Genomic DNA, 16048 nt, shown 5'->3' on the forward strand with positions numbered 1-16048 from the left:
TTGTGAGGATGGCACAGGAATGGGCAATATTTTGTTATGTTGTTCATAGTGTCTATATGAATTGGATCCTACTCTATGGGACTTCACAACAACAATATATACAAACATACATATGTGCATGGATTTCTGGTAATGCATTGTAGGATCAGTAGTAGATTGTGAACCCACAAGGTCAGCAGTTCAAACTTATCAGCAGTTCTTTGGAAACCCTATACAGGGTCTCTATGGGTTGGGATAGCTTTGACAGCACTTGATAACTGCAATATCAGTATACAACCTCATAGCCTCGACGGCACTTCACAACAACAGATATATATAAGCCATTTCCTCAATATAAACCTTGATGTGTAAGGATATGTATGTATATAGATGTATATATATATCCTTACACATCAAGGTTTATATTGAGGAAATGGCTTACACAGCTATAGAGACCAGCAGTTTCCTAGTCTGTGGCCTAGATGTAGCTGATGGTGCTGATGAATGCAAGATCAGTAGGTTAGATGGCAGGCTTCTGACTGCTGTGGTAAATGAATCCAAGGTAGGCAGGTAAGATGGCAGGATACTGATAATGCCTAGGAAACACTGAAGGCTACTGACTTGAGTCCAAAGAAATGAAGGTCGGATTACAAGCCAGACATAGCAAAGAAGCAAACAAGCTTTACCTAAGTATTCAATAGATTGGAAGGAGGTCCAGAGGAAACTTCTTTCAATTCACTGGCTGCTCAAAGTAGATCTCATCATCGGAGTTGACTGCGTCTTAACTGTGAAATCCCAGTCAAGGTGACAGACCTTAACTATCACAAACGGTGACTGTACATGTGGACCTTCCCAGATGGAATACATAGGAATCAAACTGACTACTTCTGTGGGGAGATAATATGGATGAGTTCAATATCTTCAGCCAGAATAAGATTAGGGTTCAACCGTGGAACAGACCATGAACTGCTCATATGCGAGTTCAGGCTGAAGCTGAAGAAAATTAAAACAAGTCCATGAGAGCCAAAATAGGACCTTAAGCACATCCCATTTGAATTTAGAGATCTCAAGAACAGATTTGATGCACTGCACATTAATAACCAAACACTATGGGAGTTGTGGGATGAAAATAATGACAGAAAAAACCAAACTGGATGTCAGAAGAGACTTGCAAACTTACTCTTGAATATATAGCCAATGGAAGAAATGATGAAGTAAAGGAGCTGAACAGAAAATTACAAAGGACATTTCAAGAAGACAATGTAAAGCATTGCAACGAAATTTACAAAGACCTGCAGGTGGAAAACCAAAAGGGAAGAACATGCTCAGAACTTCTGAAGCTGAAAGAACTGAAGAAAAAAAATTCAAGCCTCAACTTGTAATATTGAAGGATTCTGTTGGGAAAATAATGGATGATTCAAGAAACATCAAAAGAAGATGGAAGCAATACACAGAGTTACTGTACCAAAATAATTGGTTGTTGTTCAGCCATTTCAGAATGTAGTGTATTATCAAGAACCAATGCTATTGAAGGAGAAAAAATCTGGGCTGTACTGAAGATATTAGTAAAAAAGAAGACCTCACGAATTGACGGAATACCAATTGAAATGTTTCAACAAACTGATGCACTCGTTTATACCAAGACCTGACCAACCAACTGGAAGAGGTCCCATATTTGTGTCCATTCCAAAGAAAGGTGATTCAACAAAATGCAGAAACCATCTAACAATATCATTCTTATCAAACACTGGTATAATTTTGCTGAAGATAATTAAAAAACGGTTGCAGCAACCCATTGACTGGAAGCTGCCAGAAGTTCAAGTTGGATTCAGAAGATGTCTTGGAATGAAGGATTAGCATTACTGATGTCAGATAGATCTTGGATGAAAGCAGAGAATAACAGAAAGATGTTTACTTGTGTTTTATTGACTATGAAAAGCCATATGTCTGTGTGGATCATAACAAACTATGGTTAACGTTGCAAAGAATGGGAATTCCAGGACACTTAATTGTGTTCATGTGGAACCTGCCAAAAGGCAGTTGTTGGAACAGAAAAAGGGACTCCTGATGGTTTAAAATTAAGAAAAATATGTGAAAGATTGTATCCTTTCACCACATTTATTCAATGTGTATGATCAGCAAATAATCTGAAAAGCTGGACTATATGAAGAAGAAGAACATGGCATCCAGATTTGAGCAAGGGTCATTAAGAACCTACAATATGCAGATGACTCAACTTTGCTTACTGAAAGGGAAGAGGACTTCAGGTACTTGCTGATGAAGATCAAGGAATACAACTTTCTTTATGGATTACAACTCATTCTAAAAACAAACAAATAAACCCTTAAATCCTTACAAATGAATCAGTAGACAGCATCATTATAAAGAGAGAAAAGATAGACATTGTCAAAGACTTTATTTGGATTCATAATCAATTGTTCATGGAAGAAGCAGTCAAGATATCAAATGATATATTGCATTGAGCACATTTGCTGCAAATGACTTTTTTAGTGTTAAAGATTAAAAATGTTACTTTGAGGACTAAGGTGTACCTGACCCCAGCTATGGTATTTTCCGACATCCAACTATCAACACTCACGGAAGGAGCAGTCAAGAAATCAAACGACGTATTGCATTAGGCAAATCTGCTGCACAAGACCTTTTTAAAATGTTGAAAAGCAAAGATGTCAGCTTGAGGACTAAGGTATGCCTGACCCAAGCCATGGTATTTTCAATAACTTCATATGCATGTGAAAGTTGGACGGTAAATAAGGAAGACTGTAGAAGAATTGATGCATTTAAGTTATGGTGTTGGAGGAGAATATTGAAAGTGCCATGGGCTGCCCATAGAACCAACAGATCTGTGTTAAAAAAGTGCAGCCAGAGTGCTCCTTGGAGGTCAAGATGGCCAAACTTTGTCTTTCATACTTCAGACATATTGTCAGGAGGGAGCAGTCACTGGAGAAGGATCTCATGTTTGGTAAGGTGGAGGGTCAGAGAAAAAGAGGAAGACCCCCAGTGAGATGGTTTGGCCAAGTTGCAGCATCAATGGGCTCAAGCGTGGCAACAGTAGTGAGGTTGGCTCAGGATCAGGCAGCGTTTCATTCTGTGCATAAGGTTGCTATGAGTCGCCATCGACTCAATGGCACCTAACAACAACAACAACATATGCATGTGAAAGTTGAACATAGAATAACGAAGACCAGAGAAGAATTGATTCATTTGTATCATGATGTTGATGAAGAGTATTGAAAGTACCGTGATCTTCCAGAAGAATAAAGAAATTTGTCTTGGAAGAAGTATAGCCAGAATGCTCCTTAGAAGTGAAGATGACGAGACTTTGTCTCATGTACTTTGGACATGTTGTCAGGAGGGATCATTCCCTGAAGAAATATGTCATGCTTGGTAAAGTAGAGAGTCAGGGAAAAAGCAGAGTATCATCAATGAGATGGATTGACATAGTGGCTCCAACAATGGGCTCAAACATAGCAACAGTTATGAGGATGGTGTAGTTCTGGGCAGTGTTTCGTTCTGTTGTGTGTGGGGTCACTGAGTTGAAACTGCTTCAAGGGCACTTAACAACAACAATAACAACCTATTCAGAAAATTAAAATGGTGTTCCTTAGGGTTTTTTCTTTCTTTCTTTTTCTATTTCCCAGTTATATTTTATATTTGAGCCAACATTTAATATTATAAGATTATTCACAAAAATCCAGATTTTGAGATTTAATTGGACAATTCTAGCTAAAGCAATAGGGATATTTAGTTTTTGTTAGTGTGGTTACAAAAACAAAAACACACTACTGCATAATTCAGTGTGATTTCTATTATAAGCTTGTATGCTTGCTTACATTTTATCCATCTCCAATTTTATATGTACTTATTTAATGTAAATTTGGTTTATTTCTTCTGTAAAACAGTATGATCATCATGATTCTTTGGTTTGAAGAATGAGTTTGAATTTAATGACAGTGTCTGTGTGTATGAGTATATGTTGTGTGTGTGTGAATGTATGAATTGATTTACTGGCGCACAAAAAATTTTTTCTGAATTCGTTAACCAGTGTTGTGAGGTTGTATACTGATGTTGCAGTTATCAGTATTCTGATCTACATGGCTACCCAGAGATACTTCCTGATTTTCTCAGAAGCATAATCCAGGTCCTTTCAGACAAAATTGAAGCTGTTGTGTGATTTACAGTCCTTCCTTTAGTGATCCCTGCAGGTTCCTTAATTATGTTCATTGGAGTTTATTTTGGGTTGTGGATTCTATTTGTTCAAACTCTAGCCAATAAACTGCCATTGCCTCAATATGATTTTACTTTGTACTCCCCACCACTTTTTTCCCCTTTTCTAACAAATGAGAAGGGAAATGAAGACGTAAAAGATGAATGACTTTATATTTAATCTTTTGTTTTTCCACAGAGTGTCACTCTTCTCCAGTAATTTATTCAGCTTGATAATATTTCTATACTACAGGCAATTCTTTTAAAAGCAAATGGGAGTTAAGAATATAATGTTCATTGTTTTTATTCTCAGTGAAACAATAGAGAATTCATTAATTTTAATGTAATTAAATAGTAATGTTGTAATTTTACAGTTTTAATAAAATAAATTTTATTCATTTAATCACAATAATAGAAGTAACAGAATTATATTACAGAGAATTGCTAAAATAAAATCACTCATCATCCTGTCACCTTAATTCAACCATTGTTATCACTTTAAGATATATATATATTTTTTTTATACGCTGCCCTGTGTGTATTTTTGCAGAGCTTTAGAAATAGTGCAATACCATTTTATATGCTGTAGGATAAAGCACTGGACTGCAAGGTCATTTTGAACCACAAGGTTGGCATTTCAAATTCACCAGCCTCCCCTTGGGAACCTTATAAAGGGTCACTATGAGTCAGAACCAACTCTATGGAACTTAACAACACCAACAACATAGATTCTACATAAACAACATTTAAAATGCAAGCAAAGTATGGGGAAATAATTTAATTTCCCCTATGACTTGATATTTAGATGACTTTTTTTTCCCTTGTAAATGAGGACTTAGACACTTTATTTTGTGATTGGAGTGAAAGTTTATAAAGCTAATTGGTTTTTCATTCAATAATTCATACACATTTTGTTTTGCATCGTTGATCACAATCTCCACAATGTAACAGCACTCTTCTTACTTCTACCATGTATTTTCATTTCTTTTTGTCCTTTCCTATCTCTTCCTGCCTGCTAAGCTATATCCTTGGACATATATTGTTTCGATCTCTTATGGCTGATTGTTCTAATGAGTGATTACCTCCTTAGTGTTATTGTTGACCTTGTTGTTGTTAAGTGCCATTATGTTGGTTCCAACCCATAGTGAACCTGTATAGGGTTTCTGAGGAGCAGCTGGTGAGCTTGAACCGTCAACCTTGCAGTTCAAATGGCTTTGCAGTCTGGTGCGTTAACCCACAGTGCCACACCAGGACTCCATTGTTGACCTTACAGGCTTATCAGTTAGCTAAAATGGAGTCAGAGGGCAAGTTCAATTTCAGAATCTAGGGTACTTTCAGGGCCATGGTGTTGGGGATTCCACCAGTCTTTATAAGCCTGGTCTTTCTTTCTGATTTTGAGTTCTATTCTCCATATTTTGCCCACTCAATTTTGGGTCTTCTATTGTACTGTCGTTTAAAATGGTTAGCAGCACTAATAATAAACCCACTTATTTCTTATGGTTTTTGGGTCATGGTCCATTAATATTTTGGATTAATTGTTTCCTTGCATCTTGATTTTCTTCACTCTTTGTCTCAACACCAGAAGAGACAATGATTGCACCTTAGATGACTACTTGCAAGTTTTTTAGAAACCATATATTACTCACTAAAATAGGATCTAAAACATTGGCTTTACAAACTTGTTGTTGTTGCTATTGTTAGGTGCCCTTGAATCAGTTCCAATAGACACAAGAGAATGAGATATTGCTCACAATAGTTGTTACGTGTGAGCCCATTGCTGTTGCCATGGTGCCAATCCATCTCGTTGGGGTTCTTCCTCTTTTTCACTGATCCTCCACTTTACCATGTATCATATCCTTCTCCAGGGACTGGTTCCTCCTGATAACATGTCCAAATATATGAGGTGAAATTTCATTATCCTGGCATCTAAGGAGCATTCTGGCTGTACTACTTTCAACACAGATTTATTTGTGTTCTGGCAGTCCATGGTACTTTTAATATTCTTCTCCAACACTATAACTCAAATTCATCAATTCTTTTACCATTTTCCTTATTCATTATCCAACTTTCACATGAATATGAAAATGCCATGGCTTGGGTCAGTTGCACTTTAGTCCTCAAACTGACGTCTTTGCTCCTGAATACTTTAAAGAGGTAGTGAACAGTAGATTTGCCTAAGGCAATGTGTCATTTGATTTCTTGACTGCTGGTTCCATGGTTGTTGATTGTGGATCCAAGCAAAATTAAACCTTGGACCACTTCAATCTTTTCTCCTTTTATTACCATGTTATTTATTGGTCTAGTTCTTGGAGATTTTTGTTTTCTTTACATTGATGTGCAATCCATACTGAAGGCTGGAATCTTTGATCTTCATCATCAAGTATTTTAAGTCCTTTTCACTTTCAGCAAGCAAGCTTTTATCATCTGTGTATCACAGGTAGTTGATGAGTCTTCCTCCTATCCTAATGCCATATTCTTCCTATAATCCAGCTTCTCAGATTATTTGTTCAGCATACAGGTTGAATAAGTGAAGTGAAATAATACAACCCTATTGCTTCCCTTTACTGATTTTAAACTAGTCAGTAGCCCCTTGGGTTTGAACAACTGCCTCTTGGTCTGTGTACAGGCTCCTCATGTGCACAAGTAAGTGTTCTGGAATACCCATTTTTTGCAATATTATCCATAGCTTGTCATGATCCCCACAGTTGAAAGCATTTGCATAGTCAGTAAAGCACAAGTAAACATCTTTCTTGTGTTCTCTGTTTTCAGCCACGATCCATCTGATGTCGGCAATGATATCCCTCGTTCCACTTGAATTTGGCTTGAATTTCAGGAAATGCCCTGTTGATGTGTTATTGCAGCCTCTTTTGCATTATCTTCATTAAAATTTTTCTTGCATGTGATATTAATGATATTGTTCTATGGTTTCTACATTCTATTGTCAAAGACTTCATTTTGGATCTACAATCAACACTCATGGAATCAGCAGTCAAGAAATCAAAGAATATGTTCCATTAGGCAGATCTGCTGCATACAACCTCTTTAAATTGTTATTAAAGAAAGATATCATTTAAAGACTAAGGTGTACCTGACCCAAGCCATGGTATTTTCAGTTGCCTCCTGTGCATGTGAAAGGTAGACAATATATAAGGAAGACAATAGAAAAATTGATGTATTTGAATTATGGTGTTAGGAAAGAATATTAAAAATACCATTGCCTGCCAGAAGAACAAACAAATTTGTGTTGAAACAAGTACAGCCAGATGCTCCTTAGAAGTCAGAATGGTGAGACTTGGTCTCATGTATTTCAAAATTGTTATCAGGAGGGAGCAGTCCCTGGAGAAAGACATCATGCTTGGCAAAGTGGAGAGTCAGTGAAAAATAAGGAAACTCCCATCAAGTTGGAATGCCCCAGTGGCTGAGGTAATGGTCTCAAACAGAGCAACACTGTGAGAATGGTATAGGATGGGGCGTATTTCATTTTGTTTTGCGTAGGGTAGCTATGAGTCAGAACCATCTCAACAGTACCTAACAACAAAATTATATTTCCTTATTGTTTGTTTATGTCCTTTGGTTATTTATCAATTGTTGTTATTGTTGGTAAGTGCCGTTGAGTCGATTCCGACCCATAGTGACCCTGTATAGGGTTTCCAAGGAGCAGTTGGTGAGCTTGAACCACCGACTTTGCGGTTCAAATGGCTTTGCAGTCTGATGCATTAGTCCAGAGCACCACACCAGTACTCCCTATTTATCAATTAGGTGCTTAATTTTCTTTTAGCAATTTTAGCCATTGCAATTATATTAATAATACTAACACTTTTTTTCTTGTTTACTGAAAGTATTTTTTAAGTCTACTTGCCTGATTTTTTAATGAAAAGTTATTTTTAAAATAGAATATTAATGAGAGAGACCTGAACACATAGAGGGTTTTTTTTTCAGAACATACTTTCTTCTAATACTAGATTTGTTCTTTGAAGGCCCAAATGACATGGTATTCTGAAGCGCATGCAAATGTCAAGAATAGTTTAGGTAATAGAGGTGTCAGACATTTTTCTAATTTTACAGGAGAAGAGGAGCTAAAGTTGTATCCAAGAGAGTTGATGATTTCAAAGAAAAGTTTCAACATAAACTTGGAAGAGTTTTAGACCCGTAAGTTGATGATTACATTTAAATTCAGACTTTTTGAATTGAATTTAAATATTACTTGTGTGGTAAATGTTGGTTTGTGTTGTTAGATTCTGCTGTTAAATAAGAAAATCATTTTTTTGGCTGTTATTAATCATTTCAACTCTATTAACCCCTGTAAAAGCTTGGGGTTCCAGGTAAGTGTGAGTCTTTTAAGATGAAGAGGGCATTTGGAGAAAAGGAAGGGTTGAATATTTTACAAAGATTTATTTCTGGGCTATCAGAAAATTTAACTTATTATGTTTTTCTTTCTCTCACTCTCTCTATACACACACATACACATACTCATAAATATACTGTTATACCTATCTATCTGTCATCCTCAGTAGTTCTGTTTTGAATGTGTTCTGTTTTCTTTTTTATCTTTTAAATGTGAGCTACTGAATGTGCATTAAAGCATTCAGCCATTGTTAGTACAAGTCAGTATGCAAGATCACACAGAACTCTGGGAGAACTTTTGTCTGATATCCTTACTTTGGCTATAGTAGAAACCATAGTCTATTAAGAACATATGGCTAGCATATTTTAAATTCCAACAATGCCCTGTGGTGAGTATTTTAACTAAAGGGTTTGTTTTCTTTGATAGCATTGCAGAAACAATGAATGTTCCCCCAAACCACACATTTGGTGCTTGTCTCTGCCCTGAGGAGTATGGTAAGTATACAAGTTTTCTTAAAAAAAACAACGTATTCGGTTAAGTTCACCAACAACTTTCCAAACTTCTAATTTTAAAGACTTAAAATTTGCATTAATAGTAATGAGAAAAATGTAAGGCAAGAGAGAAAATAATGATTTCACATTATGTTTGAAATAGGTAAAGTTTAAAGCCTTTGCAATGAATACTTCCAAGTGTAGTTAAGACTTTGCATTTTATTTAGAAAATAAATGTCTGTATAGAAAACGTCAAAGTAAAGCGAAGTAGTTTTCTAATGAATTCAAATAGTACTAAACCCTTTGATATTAAAATGTGGTCCACAGCCTGTCAGTAATGTTGCCCACCCCGAGACTTGTGTGACAGGCAAAGTCTCAGGACCTGTACTAGATCTATTCAGGCAGACTTCACAGGACCTGCACCAGATCTACTGAGTCAGAATCTGCTATTTAACAATATTCCCAGGTGAGTGGTATGAACATGAAAGTTTGAGAAAGCCCTTCGCTGAACAACCACATAATTAACCATTCTCTCCCCACCAGGCAATCAATCCATAAAGGGGAAGATACTTCACAGGACTTTTCTCTTTATTTGTAGGGGTTCTAAAAGACAAAGGGGTGAAAAATGAGCTAAAGCTGTCTGTTAGTGGTTTTCATTGAGGGAGGTTATTAAATAGGCAGGTTCCTGGAACTCATGTGCAGATAATCTGATTTGATAGATTCTTATATATGCTAGAGTTTAAGAACTACTATTGAAAATATCATAGCCATAGTACACTCACTGTCCAAATGCAGTAAGTATTTATTGAATTTAATGTTTTGGAGCAGTATTAATCAATACATTAGCAAATTGTATTTTGATTCTATTTTTAGCTGAGCTATTGCATCTTTAATAGATGCTTTTAGACAGGGAAAGAGTGTATGGGGGTACTTTATCCTGCTGACTACTGGATCCTCAGGCACCTTTCATCAATATTTATTGCATGAATTGGTGAATCCAGTGCATAGTTGATCATTTTGACAATTTGACAACATTGGCAAGTTTCCTAATGGTTGATATTATCCTCATGTATTGAATGATGAGGTAGTCTTATAAAATTAAAAGAAAGGAAATTGCTATTAATATTTTTTTGAAGTATATGAGTCTCAGCCTAAGTGAAATATAGTGCTACTGTGGCAGTCCTCTCTGCGTTTTTTTGTGTTTTTTTTTTGAGTTCTGGATAGACACAGAGTAAAATTTACTTTGATTCTGGCTTTTGTGATTATTATTGAGTTTCCTAATAGCATCTATTTAGTGGAAAGCAGCAAGGACTGTCTGGTTCTAGGGGCATAGGAGTTTCTTTACTGGGCCTGGGTTTCTTCTGTCTCCTTACTTAGAGAAATAAAGGCAGCTGCACCAAGATTGCCTCATCCACAGGGTCTGGAGTTGTTTCTTGTAGTAAGATGCCCCCAGGAAGAGTGCAAGTCTGTGTTCAACTCCCAAAATGCACCAGGGCAGAGGTAAAGTGAAAGAAAAATCCAGGCACAAGGATAGTCATGCATGATGGTCGCTGGTTGTAGGCAGAGTGTAAATGAGGAGTCTGTTTAGCTTTACTGACTGACATGATGTGGTAGTGAAGTTATGTGTCTCTCTCTTAGAGTCAGAGCTTGCATTCCTGATTTCATTTCTTTAGAAATGACTCGAGTGATTGCAAGTGATTTGACATTAATTTCATAGATATTCTTTCAAGGCCAAGGCAGAAGAACATACAGTATAGGTCTCACCCACCAGATAATCCTGGGGGAGTGTCGTGGCAAAATTAAAATGCAAATGAAAAAAGACAACCATTCAAGTGGTTATCTTTGGATGTTAACAAGAGAGAGCAGGACTCTGAAAAGAATAAAATACTCAAACAAAAGCAATATCATTGAACAAGAGTCTCCATTGCATAGAATAGCCCCCAAAGGGTTTATACCTGAGTTCAGAGTAAAGAAAGAAGTCACACTCATTTGTCATAAATCATCCCTAATAGTCTTAATTTCCATTCCCAGAGTCTTTTCTTGTGTCTTGCTCACTTTAGGTCTGTCTCTTGATAGTTGATCCTACATCAAATCCTTATTCTGAGGCAGTCACCTTGTTTCTGTAATCAGCATTCATTATTGTCTTAGTCTGGCTACTCTAGAGGAGCAAAACCAGTGAAATGTATATATAAATACGTATCAAGAGATTAACTTTTAGAAAATTTTCATTTTCTAGAAGTAAATTTCACAATGCTCCTTCATTGTGATGAAATATGCTGTTTCCATAACTTAGGCAGCATTCCATAATTTTGGCAGCATTCTAAAGACCTCTACCGGCTCACGTGGTTGCAGTTAGGCAGCAGGTTGGGGATGTCTGCTGGTTTAAGGGGGGCCATTTTGTTAAGTGTCATTAAAGAGTCAGTTTTGACTCATGGTGAACCTGTATAGGATTTCCAAGGTTTTAAATGTTTGCGGGAGCAGAAAACCACATCGTTCTCCCACAGAGCGACTTATGGGCTTGAACCACTGACCCTGTGGTTCACAGTCCAGAGCGCATCCTATGGAGCCATCCCACTCACAGGGAGCCATGTTATTATTGTTGTTAAATGCCATTGACTTGGTCTGTCTCCTAGCAACCTTGTATAGAGTTTCCAAGGAGCAGCTATTGGGCTTGAATTGCCTCCTTTGTGGTTTGAAGTCCAGTGCTGATACTTCAGTGCCCTAATATGCAAATTAGGTAGAAGGCTTAAGACTTCTTCAGTGTACATCTCAAGAACTCTAAAGGTCAGAGGATGAGAGAGATGCAGCATCAAAAGGTTGAATGAATTAGGTTTGACAGGACATCCTTTTATGTACAGGCTACACTACCAAGAAAGCACCTCATTCAGCTGCTTGGCTGCTCATATCAGATCACTAAATAGAAGGTAATTCCATAGTGTCTGCCAAATCACTGAGAATCATGGCATAACTAAGTTGACACAAAGCATTAACTCTCATAGCTGTGGATTCTTAGCTAAACTTACTGTCTATCTGAAGGACCAAAACTTATTTCAGAGTGCATGGTATCTCTTAATTTTTAAATTAATTACCAATGACTTAAAGGTGCTATGAGTTCTCATTAAACTCTTGAAAGACGCTTCTATATATTGCCTTATACAGAATTGTCTAGAACCAATGTTGAACTCTGGTGTGGCACTGTAGAAGAGACACTGGACTGCTAACTGCAAGAGTAACATTTCAAACCCACCAACCACTCTCAAAAACCCTATATAGGATCACTATATGTAAGAACTGACTCCATGACATACAACAAGAACAACAAAATCAACGATGCAATTTAAATGAATCCATTCAGGCTATTACAGCCAACTGCCACAAGGTGAAACTGTTCCAAGAAAGCTAAGAGGTCCTGGAAGAAAAAGAGAGGTGTGAAACAGCATGGTCAGATGAAATCTAATTCCTGTCAACATTAATATCAAAGGAATTTTTTCAAAAAGGAATGACTAGAAATGAGGTTTTCTAGACAGTGTAGGTGTTGTTATTACTTACTTTGTGGTGTAAATGAGGATGGTTAAAGTAAGGGCCAGGTCTGGGGGATGGAGCGGAAGACTGGAAAAGGTATTGCTTAAAGATACCTGAGAGGGGTGCAGGTAAGGACTCAAAAGAGAACTGGGAATGGGCAACTGGGAATTTTTGCTAGGAGGGAGGAGGGAATTTGAGTCTAATTCTCATAATGGCTTCCAGAGGATCAGTCAAGTCCTAGGCATCAGAGTTGTCCCAGTATGGAATCAGCCCCAGCTTTTAGATCGTCTATAGACAAATGTCTCTTGAAAGATAGCCAGACAAAGGCCTCACAAGCTTAGAAAATAACTGGACAATTGGATGGGTCTCATGATGTGTCCACAAAACTTATATTTTCAGATTATTTTTTCTTGAGCAAGGAAGTGACATTAAATGGATATTAATTTTTATCAATTACTTTCTGTTTTTTATACACAGAATGTTCTGTCATGATGCACATTAGTGTTACATAGTTAGATGTGAGTTCCTTTATTCACAGGGCTTAACAGGTCTCTCTCTTATTTTTAGGTTGGAAAAAATATTGACAAACTTTAAATCTAAACTTTAAAGATTTTTCCCCCCCTTTCTGTTAGGAGCTGGTGATCTCATCCATAATAGACTTCCGGGTGAATATCTTCGAGGCAAAGACAGACAGCGAGCTATGATTGCAGCGGTTCGACATCACTTGAAGAAAGTTAACTGCCAAAACTTTGACACTTTGCTGGCAGCCTTCAGGCACTATGACAAGGCCAGTAGCAGAACAGTGCTTTTTGGTGTATGCATGGGATTGTGGATCCCAGCAAGTTGATGTAGCTCAAGGGTTGGGAAAAACAGCTCACTGCCTAGCTTTATAAAGAAAGTTGGGGAAAAAAAACACACAAAAACAAAGTTTTACTAGAACACAGCCACACCAATTCATTTTACCTATCATTTAAAGTTGTTGCTGCACTTGCAAAAGAGACTGTATGGTATGTGAAGCAGAAATATTTACTATTTGACTCTGGACAGAAAATGTTTGCTGACCTCTGGTGTAGATCAGCTGTTCTAAAATGTGCTTCCTGTACCACCATCAGTATGCTTAGGAGCATGTTAGAAATGCAGATGCTAAGGTCCACCCAAACCCAAACCAAACCCTTTGCCATTGATTGAGTTCAACTTGTGGTGACCTTATGTGTTACAGAGTGGAACTGCTCTTAAAGGGTTCTCTTGACTGTAATCCCCCCGTCCCCAACTTTGTACTGTGAATTGATTTAAAGTTTACAGAGTAGATTATCAGTGTTTCACTCAACAAATCATATACTTTGCTTCATTACACAGTGCAATCCCCTCCATGTACCTCGATTCACTTTAACTATTGCATTTCTTTCTGAGTCTCCTGCTACTTTCATCTTTCCTCTGCTAACCTCCCTCTTGTTGTATATTGCTTGCCCTGTCGTCCATGTTAATGTGTGTCTACCCTCTAGCATGTGAATAATGTTTCCTCCCCGCCCCCCGGAAACAACAAAAAAAAGTTCCTTTAACAAAAAAAACCTTTAAAAAAAATTTTTTTTCCACTTTGGTCTCATATAATATCTATCTTTTTGTGATTGAGTGATTTTACTTAGCATATTGTCCTCCAGGTTCAACCATGTTGTGAGGTGTTTTACAGACTCATCATTATCCTTCAACGTTTTATAGTATTCCATTGTGTGTATGTACCAAAATTTGTTAAACCATTCTTCTGTTGAAGGGTATTTACGCTGCCTCCATCTTTTTGATATAGCTCTTGTAGGTAGCATATTGAAGGATCCTGTTTTATTATCCATTTTGCTTTCGATATGTTTCTTGACTAGTACATTTAATCCATTTACATTCAGTGTAATTATCATTAGGTACAAATTGATTGCTCTCGTTTTCCTGTAGAGTTTTTTTTTTGTGTGTGTGTGTGTGTGTGGTGCTGCAGGATTCTTTGTTCCACATAATTTTCTAAGCTGAGTTAATTTCGTCTGGGTGTTTTCATTTTCATTTCTGTTGTGTTAATGTTTGCTAAATCTTTCTGACTTTTTCTCTTATTTTGATGTGCAAGCATATTATTTTCTTTGAGTTTATTGTGTAATTTATTGACTGTAATTTTTATGGAAGCATTTCTCCAGGCCTTTCTTCTGAGAAACAGTTGGACAGTTACAGATTAACCAATAAACATGGTAACATGAGTTTAATTGTGTTTACTAATCTGGGTGAACAAGTTCAGATGTTTTCCCCACATCAAAGATTCTGCTTTTAGGATTCTCTCCTTGTCTTTGATTTTGGAGAGCTTGATTATTATATGTCTTGGTGATTTTCTTTTGGGGTCTATCCTTTCTGGGGTATGTTTGGCTTCTTGAATGTTTATCTTCTCATCTTTCAAGATGTTAGTGAAATTTTCTTCCAGAAGCTCTTCAACTATCTCATCTGTAGACTTCTTTGATTCTTCCTGTTCTGGACTGCCAATAATTCTTAAGTTGTTCCTCTTCATATTATCCAGCATGAATCTTAAACTCTTTTCAGATTTTTTAATCCTTTTTTCTGCTTGCTCTTCTGTCTTAGCAGTATTGAGAGGTTTGTCTTCTAGCTTGCTGGTTCTGGCTTTCATCTCTTCAGTTCTGCTCCTTTCCCCTTTCAATGTATTGTCCATTTCTGATATTATTAATCATGTGGACCTCTTTTAAGATTCTGCTTTTAGCTATTGTTAGCTTTTGTCTTTTTCCCAGCCACACAGCACCTAGAATGAAAACCTCTTTGTGAGCTTTTAGTCCCTGACCTGCTTTGCCCAGTAATTAAGGTAAGCATGGACTTATTTGTGTGGTGAAACCCAAGTGAAATTGTTCACTATAGATTAGTAAGTAAGCAGAAATAATCCCATACTTATCTTGTTTATTGGGTAATCCTCCCCTGATATTGGATGGGTTCAAGGCCCCAGTGTTTAAGATAACAGCTCATTGAAACTGCTTGCACCACACAAGCTTCTTGAAGTCCTCCCTGGGCTACTGAATTAGGAAATCAGGTGTGGTCCAGTAGTGGTGTTTTAACAAGTCCTCCCTCCAGGTGCTGCTGATGTACTCTCAAGTTTGAGAACTACGATTGCAGACTATGAAGCTGCAGTGTGTTGGGAACACCAGGAAAGGGAAAGCTCTGTAACTTCCTGGGGAAGACCTAAGAGTCTATATCTAAATCCAAACATGCACACACAGCACCTTAAGTGTATACCTAAGCCAAGCTTACTTGGGAAACATGGCCTTGGGAATAGAAGGGACACAGGAGATCACATAATAGAATTTTACAAGACCCATGATATATTCCATTATAAATATCTTCTTTAAACAAATAAAAGATGATTATACACATGGACCCCACCACACTGAGTACACAGGAATCAAATTGGCTACATCTGTGGGAAGAGACTGAGAAACAGCTCAATATCATAAGCCAA

At 37.2% G+C, this 16048-nt stretch overlaps 1 protein-coding gene across 1 annotated transcript in view; it reads left to right on the plus strand.

Moving 5' to 3' along the window:
* Positions 1-16048, plus strand: part of EFHB (EF-hand domain family, member B) — a 113808-nt gene that overhangs the window by 68260 nt on the left and 29500 nt on the right. Inside the window, exons 8-10 of the mRNA XM_006859178.1 lie at positions 8269-8352; positions 8975-9042; positions 13194-13348. Of these exons, the coding sequence (XP_006859240.1) occupies positions 8269-8352; positions 8975-9042; positions 13194-13348 (307 nt within the window). The remainder of the gene's footprint in view (positions 1-8268; positions 8353-8974; positions 9043-13193; positions 13349-16048) is intronic.

Source organism: Chrysochloris asiatica, unplaced genomic scaffold, assembly GCF_000296735.1.
Source record: "Chrysochloris asiatica unplaced genomic scaffold, ChrAsi1.0 scaffold00030, whole genome shotgun sequence".
NCBI lineage: Eukaryota > Metazoa > Chordata > Mammalia > Afrosoricida > Chrysochloridae > Chrysochloris > Chrysochloris asiatica.